General features: G+C 38.6%; 1 protein-coding gene across 6 annotated transcripts in view; it reads left to right on the forward strand.

The window, feature by feature from the left end:
- The window catches only part of RAB23 (RAB23, member RAS oncogene family), a 34,541-nt gene extending 28,189 nt beyond the window's left edge, over positions 1–6,352 (forward strand). For all 6 annotated transcript variants that reach the window (XM_034648046.1, XM_034648043.1, XM_034648047.1 and 3 more), the window contains 2 exons: positions 712–804; positions 3,862–6,352. In XM_034648046.1, coding sequence (XP_034503937.1) covers positions 712–804; positions 3,862–4,001 — 233 coding nt within the window. In that variant the 3' untranslated portion in view covers positions 4,002–6,352. The remainder of the gene's footprint in view (positions 1–711; positions 805–3,861) is intronic.
- The last annotated feature ends 13,585 nt before the right edge of the window (positions 6,353–19,937 follow it).

Genomic DNA, 19,937 nt, shown 5'->3' on the forward strand with positions numbered 1-19,937 from the left:
GGAGTCTGCTTCTGCCTCTGTCCCTCTGCCTGCCCGCCTACCCCCTCCCCCCCTCCCCTCACCCCACTCGTGCTCTTGCGTGCATTCTCTCTCTCTCTCTCTCAAAAATAAAATCTTTTTAAAAAAGGAGACATCTTTTCAAAACAGAGTTAGTGTAGTGTTGTTGAATGTTGATCCCTATTCAAGTACCTAAAACTAATGACTACAAGTATTATTTCATTTCTTTGCTAATAAAATGCCGTATATATTTATTATGACCATTGTACTTAGGTATTGCTCAAATAATTTTTTTTAAAGATTTTATTTATTTATTTGACAGAGAGAAAGGGAGCACAAGCAGGGGGAGCAGCAGGCAGCGGGAGAGGGAGAAGCAGGCTTCCCGCAGAGCAGGGAGCCCAACACGGGGCTTGATCCTAGGACCCTGGGATCACGACCTGAGCCGAAGGCAGATGTGTAACTGACTGAGCTGCCCAGGTGCCCAGGTGCCCCTGCTCAATTAATTTTTAAAAGTTGAATTTTTTCAACTAGATGATATACTTCCAATTTAATTTTAAATGTGTTTAGTAAAGATGGATGAAAGAATACAATTATTTCAAAAATAAAATGTTTTTGGCAAGTATACAATATTATAGTGAGTGATATAAAGCAATAGATTTTACATGCATAAAATATAGTGACTTGGTAAGATTTTTGTTTTTGTTTTTCTTCTAGTTTTTAAATATTTGGCTGAAAAATATCTTCAAAAACTCAAACAGCAAATAGCTGAGGATCCAGAATTAATGCATTCAAGTAGTAACAAAATTGGTAAGTACCCAAGAAATTTTAATCCCATGTTGACCTAGTAAAATTTTATTTTCCATTCATTATTATCATATTTATTATTTTTTTTACTATCTTTAAAAAATTTTTTTAAGTAGGCTCCATGCCCAACATAGAGCCCAATGCAGAGCTTGAACTCAAAACCCTGNACCCTAGATCAAGACCTGAGCTGAGATCAAGAATCGTATGCTTAACCAACTGAGCTACCCAGGCACTCATATTTACTGGTTTTTTTTTTTTTTAAGATTTATTTATTTATTTTAAAGAGAGAGAGCAAGTTGGGGGGAGAGGGTTAGAGGGAGAGAGACAAGCAGACTTCACATTGAGTGGAGGGCCTGATGCAGGGCTTAATCTCAGGACCCCAAGATGATGGCCTGAGCAGAAATCAAGAGTTGGATGCTTAACTGACTGAGCTACCCAGGCACCCCTACTATTTTTTTTTTAATATAATATGTTCATTTCTTTAAGAAATGTGATTAGAAAATATTAGATCAGCAATTACTAAACTTAGTATCAGGTCTCATTTTAAAAGGTATATTGAGTTAAAAGATTTTTTTTACTATTGAATTTTCTAAAGCCATTTTATATATTAAGAGAGCAGAGAATAAAGACTTTTTATAAAGATCTGTCCTACGTATAAAGGAGGTCTTAACACTTGTTCTTCTGACTCTATACTTGTACTGTGTCCATACACTTTACTGATTTTTTTTTTTTTTTGTAATGCTAAATGCCTACAAAGAGGCACCTGGGTGGGTCAGTGGGTTAAGCGTCTGCCTTCTGCTCAAGTCATAATCCCTGAGTCCTGGGATGGAGTTCCACATCAGGGTCCCTGCTCAGTGGGGAGTCTGCTTCTCCTTCTACCCCTCCCCCCTGCTCATGCTCCCTCCCCTCTTATGCTTTCTCTCTCTCTCAAGTAGATAAGTAAAATCTTTTAAAAAATAAAAAATAAATAAATGTCTACAAAGTCTAACATTTCCTGAAGAATAAGTATGTTGCCTTCTCTATAACAATAACTGACTGACCATGTCTTACTCTTTGCTTTGGTTTCCAGGAAGTTGAGATCCAAATTTTCTGTTTCTAAAGCTCTTAGAGACTTCATAGTCTCTTAGAGACTTCATATCTGTATTCTGTCCCAACCCCCCACTACATACATGTAATCACACATATTATTTTCTTGACCTTTATTAACTTTTTTCCTCCTTGGTTCTGGCTTCTTTTTTGTTGTTATTTTGCCATTTTTATTGCATATGTTCTTTCTGTCAGACACCTCAAATGCTCTGGGAACAAAATACGACAGTTGTAATGAGCTTCTGTCTGGTCTTGTCTTCTGAGCTCCATTCTTGTCTCTTCCAGTTTGCCGTGTGAAGCCCTTTGATTGAGTCGTATTGTAGAGAAGATTAAATGCAGCTGTCTTCATTCTGAGATCTAAAGACAATATCATCTATCCTTCTGTGTGGCCTTATGCCCCACTATTCTATACGTACCCCGTTTTCCAGTTCTGCCGGAGGTCTTGCTGCTTCTTAAACATTCCTATACTGTCTTCTTCATTTTTGCTTATTTTGGTTCTTCCATCAGGAATGACCTCTCTCTTTCCCATCCCTGTCAAAGAACTATTCATTCCACAAGGACTGTCTAGAAAGCTTTCTCTGCTCCCTGTGTATCTAGAGAGAGCCGTGGCCACTCTGCTTTTCTTCTAAACAAAGAGTCATCTGAGTGCGGTGTGCCACCAGCGGGCCCGGTCTACCGTTTTTATGTTTGTCCTTTCTTCTTCTTTTTCTTCTTTTTAAAAGATTTTATTTATTTATTTGACAGAGAGAGATAGCGAGAGAGGGAACACAAGCAGGGGTAGTGGGAGAGGAAGAAGCAGGCTCCCAGCAGAGCAGGGAGCCCCATGCGGGGCTCAGTCCCAGAACACCGGGATCACGCCCTGAGCCGCAGGCAGACGCTTAACAACTGAGCCACCCGGGCTCCCCTAGTTTGTCCTTTTTACACAGTAGCTTTAATTGGTCCTTCCTTGGAACCATCTGTGGGATCTTGGGTCTTTTTATGACACTTAAGGTAGAGTATCTGTAGCATTTCTTACTTGTATACCACCTCACCTCACTCACCAGGTTGTAAACTTGCGGGCGGGAATTGGTCTCAGTCATCTTTGTATCGCCGACAGTGTCTCTGGCCCCAGACTTTCGTGTCTCATGGATGATAAGTAGTTTGTAAATTAGAGATTATAGTTTAAGAGCAGCACAATTCAAAATGGAAACTGTAACAGTTAAAAGTTTTCTTTTAGTTCATCCTTCTATCTACTTATCAGTTTAATTATCTGTAGACCATTTCATTGTTGGTTTAGCCAAGATAGGAAAATTCTACATTACTACAGCCTTTACATATGCAGTGTTTGTATTAACATAAAATCTCACAAATACTGTTGTCAGTACAAATCTGGTATTCTTGAGGAAATTATATGATATAAAAGATAAGTGAAATTATTAAAATGATCATATTTACTGATTGCGAATTTCAGAAGTAGGTTGATAGGGAAAAGAAGCAGAACAGTGTGTATAGTTAATCATCATTTTGGTAATTAAGGGAGAAAAAAGAATGTGTATGCATTTTTGCTTAAATATGCATAAAGTATCTCTAGGAGTATACATAGGAAAAATGGTAAAACATGTATGCTTTAGGGAAGGTAAACTGGTGATTTGGAAGGGAGACTTTAATCCCTTTGTACCTTTTGAACTTTGACAAACAATGTGTATTGGCTACTAAAAATAAATTCAATGTGGGACACCTGGCTGGCTTAGTTGGTAGAGCTTGCAACTCCTGATCTCAGGGTCGTGAGTTCGAGCCCATATTTACTTAAAAAGGTGGGGGTAGAGTTTACTTTAAAAAAAATTTTTTTTAAATAAATGAAATGAAAACAAAAGCTTAAAATTGTAAATATTGAAAATATTACTGACTTAACTAAGATGCTGGATGCGCTTTCTGCAGTTGGTAACCCTGAGCTGTCTCAGTATCACTCTCCCTGTTTTCCCCCAATTTATACAGGTGTCTTTAATACATCTACTGGAAGTCACTCGGGTCAAAATTCAAGTACCCTTAATGGTGGAGATGTCATCAATCTTAGACCCAACAAACAGAGGACCAAGAAAAACAGAAATCCTTTTAGCAGCTGTAGCATACCCTAAAACATTCTAGGGAGGAAAAAAATTGAATTATATTGTGTAATTCAGTAAGAAATACATCCAGCTGTCATGGTATGTTACAAGTTTTTTTTTTTTTTTAGCAGACTTTGCACCTAATGGCTCTGTGAAAGTTAACAGACTTAAATATTGTTCTGCAGTGCTTTTCAGATGGAGTGGGATTTTTGGTGGAAAAATTACTGCCTTGTGGACTCATTTTAATTTTCTTATATCAGACGAAGCTTCTCCTGTTTTTGAAGGAACGCTACAAGAAATGTCAAAAACAGGTTTTGCTGAATTTTTAAGTGCTGGAAAACATAAGTGGAATGCCTGAATATATTGGTACAGATTTTAATATTGGTCCAGGAAAGATAGCAAGCATTGTATTTCTGAAATTGGTCATATAGCTTTTCTGGAAAGTAGTATTGAATCCAAATACATACAAAAAAATAATATTGAAAGATAAACCCTAAGTCTTGCCAGACTGCATGAGTGTGTATTTTGGCAATGTTACTTGTGCAATATCTGTATGATGTAGAATGTGGAGGTACGCATGCAGATATCTGGTACTGAAGTATACTGAAGGTACATTCAGTATTTAAGGAAACATACAATCTAATTCATTCATTCATGAAGTCATTTACACATTGTGTGTATGTAAAAAGTTTTTATTTTCAAACAAGGGAATTCCAGACATATATTTTGCAAAATGAGCTCAGATTTTAAAAGTGCTTTGTGCCAAAAATATCATACCTAATTTTTACAGTGCTTTACTATCAGAATTTATATTGTTTATAATATCTTTTAAAAGCAGTTTTCCTCTCTTGACAGGGTAGATAAAAGAGGAGTATCAATGTTTTAATGCTAGAGTATCTCCCAGGTGAGACTTTTGTGGAATCTTTCTCCTGTGTGCATCCATGAGCACGGGGAGCTTGTGCTGGCCGAGCCCTGCCGAGGGCCCAGCACCCCTGCGGTTAGTCTGTGGGCCTGTGAAAGGCGGTGGTGCATCTGGCACTTTTTGCTGCTGACTGAAAATGCAATTTTGAACTGATAAGATTATGCTAACCATTTTTTTAAATGCAGAAGAGACGATCTTTTGGCTTCATCTGCATTACGGATTTTGTAATGTCCTGCAACTCTAAAGCATCTTTGCGTTTACACATTTTTGTATGGTATTTTAGGATTATCACTTAAAAATTTCTATAAACTTCAGTTTGTATAGCACTCTCTCAAGAGCTCTGTCAGCACCAAATGCGAAATAGTTTCTTTTAAGAACTGATTTTCATATGTAATCATGTGGCAGAGCATAAATTTTGTGACTTGGGACAGTAGCTTTCCAACTAAGATAATAATTGCATGACTCCTGTTAAAAAGTGATTAGCATTCATCAGTGACTTTGTGTTTAACCCCTTGCTATATTCCTGGTTTTTACAGGATTTCAAGACACGTGAAAATAACTTTTCTTGGGAAATGTGTCATAAAAGTTGTTTTTCATTATTTGTACTAAAGGCATAATGTTGTGTATATTTCCTCTGTATGTTTTCTCTCTCTTTTTAAGTCTTCTGTCTGCACTGTCCTCATCCCTCTGTCCAGATTAATGTTGAGAAGATAATAGAATTTTCTGGGGCATGTCCTTGCTAAATGGTCAAGAGTGAATGTTTGCTCTTCATAATATTGAAATAATCTGGCATTATCTATTTTAAAGTAATATAAAATGTTAATTTTTATGTCACCAGTTGTCTCCACTCCCATTGCTGGCAGTGGGATAGGTGTTGGCGGGGTGGGGACTCCATTCTTAACAATGGGTACTAGTTAATGACGCCTCTTTCCTTTTCTACTCTGTTCAAATACAGTCTCTTTAAATTTCGCACAAAACATATTTCACAGCAAATAGTTTTGTGGCCTTTAGTAGCCAAAAAAAAAAAAAATCATGTTACGTAATATGTTGTAGTTCTATTTCATATTAATTAAATGTGTGTGGGTAAGAGATTGCTACTTTTCTATATAAAAAGATAATCACTGTTGATGGCTGAAGTTTCCTGATATTTGTGATATAATTTTATGTATTTAGTTTTGTCCTTTTTTCTTTTTATGGGAACTGAAGAGAGATCTTTTGTTACACATTTGAATTTCTATTTGCATTTGTGTATTTTAAACCTAACCTTAATTGGTCATTTTAAATAACTAAGTAGATCTAGAAGTCGGTCATAGTGATATGTTAAATCCTTTCTCAGTTTAATTCTAAAACCTCCAAAATTGACATTAAATCCCCTCCGGACCCTTAATTCTTTTAAATAACTTTACTGTTAATTTGTAATGAATAATGGATACTAAAGAAAACATTGTGTAAGACTCTGGGATGTTGTGTATGCGTTTGTGCTCTAATGTACTTTTTTCTGGGATGGCTCGTTTTTAGTATACAGACAGAGAGCTGTGGGATAACTGCCATATTGCAGAGTTCCTCAGCTTTCCTTTCCTCTCTCAGTCGGCCTAGCGAATTAAATAGCTTACAGAGTAGCCCAGATAAGGCAATAAATATACTGTTGACCCTTGAACAATGCCAGTTTGAACTGTGTGGGTCCAATTATGTGCAGATTTTTTACAGTATTGTATGTGTATTTTCTCTTCCTTATGGTTTTCTTGATGACATTTTCTTTTCTCTGGCTTACTTTGTGATAAGAATGCATTATATAATACATACAACATACAAAACATTTGTTAATAGCTTATGTTATTGGTAGGGCTTTCAGTCAACTGTAGGCTATTAGTAGTTAAATTTGGGGGGGGTCAAAAGTTATACTTGGATTTTCCACTGTGCAGGGGTCGGTGCCCCTAATCGCTGTGTTGTTCAAGGATCAACTGTATTTTATCGTTATTAGCGCTGTAAGATGAAATTCGTTGCCATTATTTTAGTACTTACTATCATCAGGTGGGAACTATACAAAGTACCTTGCAAATGACAGTTCTATGGAGATGAGTATTATTATTCCTTCCCTTTTTTTCAAAAGAGGAGGAGAATGAAGAGCTGAGATAAGTTTGTCAAAGTCACATAGTCGATAGCAGCAAAGCATTTTCTGTCCCATTTTGTAACTATTATGTTTATATAGCCCCGACATAAAAAGATGTGCTATCTTCCATTATACTTTACAGTCTAATATATATGGATGAATTTGATACTGCTTTATATATGCAGTTACATTTTATGGAGGAATTACTGCTAAGAACATTTTCAGCTTATAAATGTTCTAACATAATATTGATTTCTTATTTGATGCATTCGTTTTAAAAAGAGAATTAAAATTAAATAAAGAATAACTATTTTTCAATCAAAAGTCTAATTTCTCATCTGAAATTATGGGGAGGGAGTATCCTAAAAGACTGATTTAATCATATTTAAGTGTATATTTGATAGTTTCATCCAAAAAATTAAATAATTAAAAATATGAAGAAAAGCTTTTTTTTTTTTTTTTTTTTTTAAGAAGCAGGCTCCCAGTGCAGGAGCCTGATGTGGGGCTCGATCCCAGGACTCTGGGATCACACCCTGAGCCAAAGGCAGATGCTTAACGACTGAGCCACCCAGGCGCCCCTGAAGAAAAGCTTTTGAATTGGGATTATATATGTAAAAAAAAAAGAAAGTAACCACTCTCAAGTACATTATGAAAGGCTTATGTAAAGGGAATTCTGAACAGTCATTTTTAATTAAAGTAGAAGGTCAAAGTTGAAGGATTTGGCTTGGTTATATTGATTATTAAATGCTGCAATCATTTAATGAAGTAATTTAAGAAATCTCCATAAATGAACATTTTAAATAAAAACATAGAGGAGCCTGGCTGGCTCACTTTGTAGAGCATGCAGCTCTTGATCTCGGGGTTGTAAATTTGAGCCCCACGTTGGGTGTATTGAATACTTAAAACTAAAATCTTAAAAAAAAAAAAAAAAAGATTGTGATCCATGCTGAATGCCAACTTGGATATAAAAGTTGTCATAAAAAGGTTTTTTATTTTCCATTCTTATACCTCTTAGAATTCAGTTTTTTAATTTATTTTTAATTGTTATTTTTAATTGTTCAAGAGAAATCAAAGGCTGAATTTGCTTTCTGCTTGGTTATTGTATTGTAGTATGTGTGACTCCTCTATAATTCTTATATTCTATCTTTGTGTTATTATTAAATGTATACATATTTCATCTCTTCTAATTAAAATGTTACTCAGATTTTTCTACTTTCAAAATCGTAATGGGAATACTTTGCTCTTCTGTTAGATTGTAAGAAAAAACAACATGTCATAACCAATCTTGAAATTTCCTAGTAGGGCTTTTACACAGATTTATAAATTACACTAATTAGAGTAAATTATAAACAAACACTTAAAATTTAAATGTGTGCTACTTATTGCTGAGAGAAATTAAAGGAGATTTAAATAAATGGTTATATTATATACATGATTGGAAAACTCAGTATTATTTTGTTGTCAGCTCCTTCTAAATTGACCTATAGATTCAGTGCAGTTCCAATCAAAATCCCAGCAGGGTTTTTATTTGAAAGTTTAAGTTTATCTAAAAGTTACGTGATGAACCTAGGATAGCCAAAACAATTTTGAAAAAGAGCAGAGTTGAAGAACTGAGACTGTGATTTTGAGACTCTCAGTATGGGTACTGTATATAAGAAATATAGATCATTGAAACACACTGGATTCCAGAAATACACCCACACAAATGTGGTCAAGTAATTTTTAACAAAGACTTCACAACAGTTCCATGGGGAAAGGGAACATGTGCTGGAATAACTAGAAATTTTTAATCTCAGGCCTTACCTCATACTATCCTCAAAAAATAATGTGTGGTGGCTTATTAACCTAATAAATAAAAGCTAAAACTAAGGCTTCTAAAAGAAAACAGGAAATATCTTCATGACCTTAAGGTAAGCAAGTATATCTTAGGACCCAGAAAGTGCTAACTCTAAAAGAAAAATCAATAAGTTGTACATAATAAAAATGTAAAACTTCTGCTCAACAAAAGACATGGTTAAGAAAATGAATAGATAAGCCATATACTGGGAGAATGTATTTGTAATAAGCATATCTCACAAAGGACTTACAGCTATAATATATTTTTTAAAAAACCCAAAAACGAAACCCTACGACACATTTATAAAAGACAACCCAAATAAAAATGAGCAAAATACTTTAACAGACACATTACAAGAAAAGGTATATGAATGGGCAATAAGTGCACAGAAAAATGCTCAAAATCATTAGTCATCAGGAAAATGCAAATTAATAGAACAATAAGATACCATCACAAACTTCTAAAACAGCTAAAAGTAAAGGCTGACAAAATAAAATATTTGTATAGATGTGGAGTAACTGGAACTCAGGTTCAATCACTTTGGAAACCATGGCAATTTCTAATAAAATTAAAGATACATCATCTATATGACCCAGAAATGTTCACTTCTAGGTATTTACTCAAGAGAAATAAAGTCTTATGTGTATGAAAAGAATTGTACAAGAATGTTCATAGCAGCTTTAAAATAGCCCCAAACTGTGCCTGGATGGCTCAGGCAGTTAAGCATCTACCTCGGGCTCAGGTCATGATCCCAGGGTCCTGGGAACAAGAGCCTTGGACTCCCTGCTCAGCAGAGTCTGCTTCTCCCTCTGCCCCTCTCCCTGCTTTCCCCCTCCCCCACTCATGCTCACTCCCCCCCTCTCTCTCAATAAATAAATAAAATCTTTAAAAAATAAAAATAGCCCCAAACTGGAAACACCCCAAATATCCACAACACATGAATAGTTATACAAATTGCAGTATATTCATAAAATAAAATACTACTCATAATTAAAAGGAACAAATTATTAATATACAAAACATAAATCTCAAAAACTTAATGCTGAATGAAAGAAGTCTGACACAAAAGAGTATGTACCATATAATTTCATTTATATGAAGTTCTAGAGTAGATAAATCTAAAATTAATCAAAACAGTGGTTGCTTCTGGGAGCTTACACTGACAAAAGAAAAGGCACAGAGAATATTCTTGGGTGAGGGAGGCAGATCTTGATATGGGTATATGTGTTACACAGCTATGCGTATGCATACGTATGTGTGTGCATACACAGCTACATGGGTATGTCAAACACATTGAGTTATACACTTAAGATCTATATCACTAAATGACACCTCAATAAAAAATTAGAAAAATAACGTGCTGCTTTTCTGGGAAATGCTGCTTTAATGATGAGTTATATTTAAACTGATTATTATCTGGGACTACTTTTAAGAAGGGTGATAGCTTAAGCACTAACATTTGGATATCCTTTATGGAAACTGACCAAATGGCCAATGGAATATAAAATCGAGGAACAACCTGAGTAGTAGATAGTCTCCAAAGATGGCCCCCAAATAATTCTGCCCTCATGTATCTGCATGCAGCTACTTCCATCAGGAGGGAGAGCTTATGTCTCCTCTTGAATCTGATGTGGGCCTGTAACTGCTGCATCTAACTGAATGCAGAGAAGTAACATTCTGGGATCTCTGAACCCAGGCATTAATAAGCCCCTGCTTCCTCCCAGCGGCCATGCTCTGAGGAAACAAGTCAAGTGGAAAGACCCATGTGGCAAAGGATAAAGGGCCCCAGCTGACAGTCCCAGCTGAGCTCCCATGTGACAGCCAGCACCAACTTGGAGCCATCTTGGAAATGGATTCCCCAGCCTCAGTCAAACCAACCTTACTAGTGCCATATGAAGCAGAAATGAGCTGCCCCACTGAGCCCTGCCCAAACTGCAAAAATGATTATTGCTTTAAGTTACTAAATTTTGGAGTTGTGTATTATATAGCAATTGATCATTAAAACAACTTGCATTAATACTGGGATATGAAAGTTACCATCCACATGGCACAAATTTCAAGGAATTCCTCTCACTAGTATATGTGGAACCAGATCAAAGGAGGACATGTAGGGCTTGCTCATAATTCCTTTCCTGAGGAAGGAGTGCTGGGCTTCAGAGAGTGGAGGAAATTCTGATGAAATGCTTCACACAAACCCTTGAGGATTTTGGTTGAGGTTGCATAAGTATAGATTAATTTGCATGAATTGTCGTCTTTGTCATATGGAGTCTTCCCGTTTAGGAACATCATAGTGTCACTTGATTTGCTTTGTGTGTGTGTGTGTGTGTGTGTGTGTGTGTGTGTGTGTGTGTATTTGTCAGTAAACTTTGAAATTTGTTAACTTTTCTGGTGGTTCATCCTAACAGAGTACCTATAGTGGTCCAGTATTGGGATTTCAAATAAGTTGTGTTGGAGATTATCTGGATCCTTGGGCAAAACTTTTGGTCTCAAAGAAGGGGTAAAAGTTTGTATTTTTTTGGTGATTTTGCAAGATTTAGAGTATAAACAGCTTGTTAGAAGTAGGGAGGAAGCTATCAGAATTTCACTGATGTGCCCATCAGTTGCTTCTCAAGGTTTGTTCCTTGGTGCTGCCCCACCCCCACCTTCCCACACTCACCCTGGCAACAGGCACCAATCCTTTTAGAGCTTCACTACGTCAGTCCCCTTTGTGCTCCCCTTCATAGGGGCAGGCTGAATGAGCCACAACTCTGGCAGGGCCTCCTGCTGACAGCCCCTCAGCTCTGCTAACTCCACGCACCCATCCATGGAGGAGTTTGGGTTCTGTCATGGACACCATTACTTCCCAAGCAGGCTTTTCCTTTTTCATTTATTGAATTTCAGGCTGCTCATCCCCCCACCTGCACTCTGGTCCTGTTTGCACTCTGTCTTGTAGAAATTGCTCTGGCCTACACCTTCTGCTTTTCTATCGCTGAAACAGAATTGTTGCTGTGTTTATATTATACTGGTCATTTCAATGACATTGGAAATCTCCCTGAAATAGAGATCTCAGAATTATCTTTCTTAAGCAGGTATCTGATTATAGCCAAATCTGAATGGTTCTCTGAATGCTCACATGGTAACCGTAATGTCTCACCTGAGCATTCAGGACTCCCCAGCGTTTCACTCTAGCTCACCTTCTTACTGTGGACTTTCATGTATCCGATATTTTGACCATGACCATTTCTAGAACATACCCACAGTTTGCCAGCTTGGACCTTTTATACTGATTTCCTGACCTGAAATGTCCATTCATTTATCATATAGTTGTTGATGGCCTTCCACATACCGAACACTAAACAGTAACATTGGTTTTTTAAACCAATCATGCTTAGACCTTGGAAGAAAATATTTTCTTTGATCAAAACTATATTTTGTGTCTCAAGATGATTAAAAATATCAAATTTTAAACTGTGACAACCCGCAGAGCCCATCTGTTGACACATGAGTGAGTTAGTGCCAGTGGTTCGTATGTAAGGAAGTGAGCTAAACTGTCATCCTGAACCAGATCATAATGCACTAGGAGGTGAAGGCATGAGCTATGTCAGCTCATGATAAATTGAGAGTCAGGAAATAACACTGGAGAAGTCTGTGGGTTTGTAGTGAAGAATAATTCCATAAATAATAACAGGGAACAGACAGCATGGCAAGAGATACAGTGGATTCTATCTTTGACTAATTATGGATACCAGATGCTAGGACTGATTGTTTGTGTCCTCTCCCCTCCACCCCCAAATTCAAATGTTGAAATCCTCATCTCCAGTGTGATGGTATTAGAAAGTAGGGCCTTTGATAGGTGACTGGGTCATAAGAGCAGGGCCCTCATGAATGAGATCAGTGCCCTTATAAAAGGGACTCCAGAGTGCTCACTTGCCCTTTTGGCCATGTGAGGACACAGCAAAAACTGCCTGTGGGTGAACCAGGAAGCAGGTTCTCACTGGACACCAAACTACTGGTGCCTTGATCTTGGACTTCCCAGCCTCCAGAACCGTGAGAAATAAGTATTTGTTGTTCATAAGCCATTCATTCTATGGATTCTATGGTGTTTTCTTTCTTTCTTTTTCTTTTTTTTAAGATTTTATTTGTTTATTTGACAGAGATAGAGACAGCCAGCGAGAGAGGGAACACAAGCAGGGGGAGTGGGAGAGGAAGAAGCAGGCTCATAGCAGAGGAGCCTGATGTGGGGCTCGATCCCAGAACACCAGGATCACGCCCTGAGCCGAAGGCAGACGCTTAACCGCTGTGCCACCCAGGCGCCCCTCTACGGTGTTTTCTTATAGCGGCCCAAAAGAACTAAGACAGAAAATGGGTACTGAGAAGTGGGGTGCTGCTCTAATAAATACCTAAAAATGCGGAAATGGCCTTGGAACTGGGTCATGGGCGGAGACTGGAAGGATTTTGAGGTGCATGTGAGAAAAATCCTGTGTTGCTGTGAATGGACCACTAAGGGTGATGCTGGTGAGAACGTGGAAAGAAGTGAGAGCTGTAGAGGAAGCTTCCATCCAATTAGAGAATACTCAAGTCATTCGGAAAAGAAATATGGATGGGAAAGGCCATTCTGGTGAGGTTCAGACAGAGATGAGGAACCTGTTATTGGAAACTGGAGGAAAGGCAACCTGCTATAAAGTGGCAAAGAACTTGGCTGAATTGTGTCCGTGTTCTAGTTTTGTTCTACCCTGCACATTCCCAACTGGTCTCCTTGCCTCTGCCTGCCACCTCTCATGCATCCTACACGTTGCTGCCAGAACGATCTTGCTAAATTCAATGATAAAATCTTCTGCTTCAGAGTCTTGCATAATATTCATCGTCAAACTCTTTGGTATGACTTTGCCCTGATCTTGCTCTCCGGTCTTCACTCTGTATCCCTCAATGTGCTCTTGTTAACCTGCTATAGCGAATAGGTTGTAGTTCGCAGATTGCATCATGCTATTTAATAGGTCTGTGACGTGATCATTCTATTTCTTCTCCTAAAATTCTCTTCCTCTCCTTCCTTGCCTCGGTAACTTTTCTTTAGAGATTTTATTTATTTATTTGAGAGAGAGAGTGCAGAGCGCGTGCATGAGCGGGAGAAGGGCGGTGGTGGAGTCTGGGTGGGTGGTGAGGAACAGAGGGAGAGGGAGAAGCAGGCTCCCCACTGAACAGGGAGCCCAACACGGGGCTCCATCCCAGGACCCTGGGATCATGTCCTGAACCGAAGGCAGATACTTAACGGACTGAGTCACCCAGGCACCCCACGTTACTAACTCTTTAATGTTCTTTCAGAATTCATTTCAGTGCCATCACCCCTCAAGAAGTCTTCCTTTATCATCCCAGGCTAAATTGTCTCCAGTTAATTCTACTTCTAGAATTCTCCTCTAGTGCATGATTATATTGACATCATACTACTCGTTAATCTGTTATTTAAATTTTGGTCTGCTTCAGAGGACCTGTAGTGTATCAGGCATCATACTAAATCTACGTGGTAAAGTAATGATCAACAAAGACATGGTTCTTGCCCTTATGGAGCTCAGAGACTAAAAAGAAGACAGACATTAAGCAAGGAATTTTAAGTGCTCCAAAAGAGAAATAGAAATTCTATGGTAAGTATAACAGGAAGGCCTGGGAGATCAGGAATCTTCAGGCTCAGACATTTCAATTCCTCCATTAGACCATGAGCAGCTTGAGATCAGGGAGAACTATGTTGGTTGTAATGGGCACTTGATGGAGGCTCGTGAGTGAATACATGTGCTTCATGATGGAAAGCTCTTTATTTCATGAGGCAGCAGATTCCATTTTTAGACTGCTCTACTATTTTTTTTTCTACTGAGCTGAAAAATCTCTCTCTAAAACTTCTACTCATTGTTCTTAGTTATGGACTCCGGAGGAGCTCAGAGTAAGTTTATTATTTCTTCTGTGTAGTAGCCCTTCGAATATTTTAAGATGGTTATATGGCCTCGTACATACCCTGTTTGGGGAAGGGTATGGGGTGGGGTGGAGTATGGTGGTTAAATATTCCCTTCTTTCAAAGTAAGAGGAAAAATTATTGGTACTTACTTTGTGACTGTTGAAGATGGTGGATTGAACACAAGCATTCACCTTTGCTACCTCTCCAAATCCCATTAAAATGACCTTAAAGGATGTTTAAAAAGGCATAAATGTCTCATTTTCAAAGAGAACAGGGAGAGAACAACAGCAAAAAGTTTTGGAAAGCTGGAGAGTGGATGGATTGGGAAGTCCTCACTTGTCATAATCGTCTTCTACCCAGGAAAGCAGAACCATCAACAGGCAGAGGAGTGAGCCCCAGAAGTGAGCCATCTTGCGCCACAGACCTCCCAGAGGCTCAGAAATTGGCAGTACCAAGTGTAGGAAGCATAACTTTTTATTCTGATCTTTTGACATCTGAGGCCACTGATAGTGGGGAGACCGCCCCTCCCAGGGCTCCTCTCCCCACCACTTCTTTTTTTTTTTTTTTTAAGATTTTATTTATTTATTCGACAGAGAGAGACAGCCAGCAAGAGAGGGAACACAAGTAGGGGGAGTGGGAGAGGAAGAAGCAGGCTCATTGCAGAAGAGCCTGATGTGGGGCTCAATTCCATAACGCCGGGATCACGCCCTGAGCCGAAGGCAGACGCTTAACCGCTGTGCCACCCAGGCGCCCCCCCACCACTTCTTACATTCTGGGTCAATATTCCCCGGCCCCAGTCATCCCAGGCCAGGTATTGACACCTAAGGAGAGCCCCTGTGCCCCAGAGCCTGCTGAAATTATTCACACTGGCCCAGTCCTTCGCCAGCTTACCCTGCCTCTCCCCGTCCTCTCATGAAATTACAGTAAGAGCTGTTTCTCCCTTGCTCCATCTGTCATCCGCCCAACCCTCGTGCTTCCCCTGTGGCTCTTTGTGGTGTGGCAGTCTTCCTTCTGGAAACGGTGAATTAACAAACTCTCGTTTCAATGGCAATTATCTCCTGATCTAAATAATAATAAGACTTAAATTTTAAAAACCAGGAATGTCTGAGAAAGAAGGGTAAAGCAGGGGGAATGTTTGAAAGTTTTTATACGAAGCAGTTAGATACTCCGGATCTCCTTTGCTATCTCCCTCCTCCCCGCCTTGCCTACCACCGTGCGTAGCTGGTCCACCGCCCCTCGCCCACTGCAGCAGATTCTGTTTGCTTTCTGAATAAATGTGGACCAGAGGGAGTACGAGGCCCAGCTGCGAGGAGGCCACCACACTGAAAACGAGTAGCCAGAGCAAGTCTACTTGTTGAAGGGAGCCACTCTGGATGCACTCAGCTCCAGGATCGGGAGCAAGCAGGCTTCGAGCCTCCGCATACAACACTGGGCATGCTTTCTCTGGAAATCTAAGAAGCCCAAAAGAAAAGGCCTAAAGATAACTGGGGGTCTCCCCAACAATCACCTCAACCAGATCACTCTATAGTAAAGCCCACTAGTTGACAAAGCCCTGCTCATGCACGCAAAGCTTCAAGTCAGGTTTGAGTGTTCCACTCTTAAACGTGAATGAATTGTCGAGGATCTCCACAGGTTTGAATAAAGCCTCCATCATCAAAGACAGCGCCGAAACCCAAGGGTGAGCTAGAGCTTAGACAAAACAGAAACTAAGAGGGAGAATAAAAGTCAAAAACAAAAAGCCACACACAACAGCTCATCAAAATCTACAGAGACATCATCCAAAACTAACACACCTGTGAAACAACAGATGAGTGAAAAAAGGAAAATTATAAGAACAAAAAAGAATTCTTGGGGCTTAAAATAGTTTTAACAGGGGCACCTGGGCGCGTTGATTTTGGCTGGAGTCATGATCTCCAGGTCATGGGCTTGAGCCCTGCCTCATGTTCCTCACCGGGCGGAGCCTGCTTGGGATTCTGTCACTTCTTCTCCCTCTGCCCTTCCTCTCCCCCCACTTGCACATGCACACTTTCTCTAAAAAGAAAAAAAAAAGAAAAAAGAAAAAGGGGGGAAAAGTAGAAAAGCTTTGTCTTTAAAAAGAATAACAAAAGGGGGCTCCTGGGTGTCTCAAGTCAGTTGAGCGTTCAACTCTTGATTTCAGCTCAGGTCATGATCTCGGGATCCTGAGATCAAGCCCCACATGGGGCTCAGTGCTCAGCATGGAGTCTGCTTGTCCCTCTCCCTCTGCTCCTCCCCCCTGCTCTCTCTCACTCTCTCTCATAAATAAAGTAAATCTTTTTAAAAAGTAATAATAGTATTAACAATTACTGGTTCTTCATTTGGTTTGGTACAATGTTCATGCTAATTAAATGAGATCTGACATGTTAATGTCCAGAACACAGTTTGGCACATCGTAAATGCTCATTAAATAATGATTTCTTTCTTCCAGTATCTCTAAATGAAAGTTCCTCAAACTTCCTTCATGTCAAAATACAGTAAAAGCCTCTAATAAAAGCATTAAAAATTTCCTGCCAATAAAATATAATACTATATTGTGTTAACAAATAAAAAGGGAGGGTTTTGTGTTGTTGGGTTTTGTTTTGTTTTGGTTACCAACAAGTATTCCTTGAGGGAATCATAATATAAATTAGGTTACTTCTAATCACAACAATTTAACACTGAAAAGAATTATAGTTGTGTAGCTACAACTTGGAAACCAAATAACTTACAATTGACTTAAATTGTTTCATGTTTTCCTAAACCAATACGATGGTTACCAAATCAAAAGGAAAAACATGCTATTTAATCATAGCATAAGCTTTTTTCCTAATATGATATAAACAATTGTAAAGTTCTTACTGCATGACGTCTTAGGGTGTGTATTTTCTTAATTCTCGCAGGAAGATTAGTAACAAATCATATGCCTCTGTGTGTGTGTATGTATTTTAAACCGACTTGCTGCCCAGACTTTATTTAGAGCCCTGAAAAGCCCAGGCTCTTTACATTGTGATACAGCAATGATGTAATCTGATCTGTATTTGTATCTGAAGTGATCACAGGCAATCTCACAGTGATGTTTGCCTTGGGTGTTGTTTTAGGAACGATTTCTCATGGAAAAGAATTTTCTAGGAATTCTGTTTTAAATATCTTTTATGAACATCATAGATACTCTCAAGCAATATGATATTATTTGTTCCAAAACCCATGTTTCCCAGTTTGGTATCAACCAAATACCATCTGCCAAGGCCATCCACCTATAAAGCAAAAGAAGTTCTTAGAAGGTTCCTAATGTTCAGTCTGCTCTCACCTGCAGTCTGTAATTCACTATTTCACAGTTTTACACTTTCCAAATGTCAGTATTACTCTGAAAATGCAAATGGTGATGAAAGTGTAAATGGTAGCGGTCGTTCACTACCCTTGAATATTTTCCCCTTATTAATTAACTGAGAACAGGAAAAGGAACTGTCCTGGGGCAATGAGAAGGACGTGTGTGTGTGTGTGTGTGTAATGTGTGTGTCTGTAGAGAGAACTGAGTGAAATAGAATGCTGTGTACAGGTGGGGAACAAGGATGAAGGATGTGGGGAGGAATGGTGCTGGTCCCCTAAGATAAAGATTAAGAGGGTATGTTAATAAAATATTAGCACAGATGAAGAGGTTAAATTATATTTAAAGGGTGCCAGGGTGGCTCAGTCGGTTAAGTGTCTGCCTTTGGCTCAGGTCATAATTCCAGGGTCCTGGGATCAAGCCCTTAGTCCGGGTCCCTGCTCAGTGGGGAGTCTGCTTCTCCCTCTCCCTCTGCCCCCGCCCCACTCATGCTCTCTGTCTAGCTCTGCTCTCTCTCAAATAAATAAATAAAAATTTTTTAAAAACTCTATTTTAAAACTGAGTTGTGCCCTAGGTTCACGATCTATTCCTTTCTATATCGTTTGAATCTAGCTAATATAATGGGGAAACACGGATACCTCAATCACCTAAGAAAACCTTTCTTGACTTCCCTGATCTTCCCAATTATATTCTTTTCTTCTAAGTGGTTTTTGAGGTTGCATTTTACATGTGTTTGTGTAATCCTTTTATTTTATTCTCACCCACTAGACTATACGAACCCTAAGAAGAAGCACTTTGTCTTTTGTGGCTCACGATTGTATCCCAGTATGGTAAGGGGCCTAGCACATGTAGATGAATCCCCATGAATACAGTTGACCCTTGAATAATATGGGGATTGGGGTGCCAACCCTCCATGCAGTTGAAAATCCATGTTTTGACTCCTTCAAAACTTAACCGCTAATAGTCTACTGTTGACCAGAGGCCTTACTGATAAAAAAAGAGTTAACACATATTTTGTATGCTATACAGTATTATATACTGTATTCTTATAATAAAGTAAGCTGGAGAAAAGAAAATGTTATTAAGAAAATCATAAGGAAGAGAAAATTCATTCACAGAACTGTACTGTAAAAAACTCGTGTGTATTGTTATTTTTGTTTGGAATGTTCTATATATATCTAAGTCCATTTGGTAATGTGTCATTCAAATACATTGTTTCTTTATTGATTTTCTGCCTGGATGATCAATCCATTGATGTAAGTGGGTTATTGAATTCCCCTACTATTATTGTATTACTAGCAATTTCTCCTTTTATTTCTGTTGATATTTGCTTTATGTATTTAGTTGCTCCAGTGTTGAGTGCATAGATATTTATAATTGCTATATCCTCTTGTTGGATTGATCCCTTTATCATTATGTAATGCCCTTCTTGTTACAGTCTTTGTTTTAACATATATTTTGTCTGATCCAAGTATTGCTACCAGCTTTTTTCCCCACTAACATTTGCATGGAATATCATTTTCCATCCTTTCACTTTCAGTCTGTGTGTCTTTAGGTCTGAAGTGAGTCTCTTGAAGGCCCCATATATATGGGTCTTGTTTTTTTATCCATTTGAGGAATGATCTTTGAATAGCGTAGCTGAGTCTGAGGAAAACATCACTACTTAAGTAGATGTTTTTTTCTTGTTTAATTAGAAAAGGTAATGAAGGGGTGCCTGGCTGGCTCAGTCAGAAGAGCATGTGACTCTTCATCTTGGGGTCGTGAGTTTGAGCCCCATGTTGGATGCAGAAATTACATAAATAAATAAAATTTTTTAAAAAGTAATGAAGTCTTTTGTTTTATATATATATATATA

This window comes from Ailuropoda melanoleuca, chromosome 19 (genome assembly GCF_002007445.2).
Source record: "Ailuropoda melanoleuca isolate Jingjing chromosome 19, ASM200744v2, whole genome shotgun sequence".
Taxonomy (NCBI): domain Eukaryota; kingdom Metazoa; phylum Chordata; class Mammalia; order Carnivora; family Ursidae; genus Ailuropoda; species Ailuropoda melanoleuca.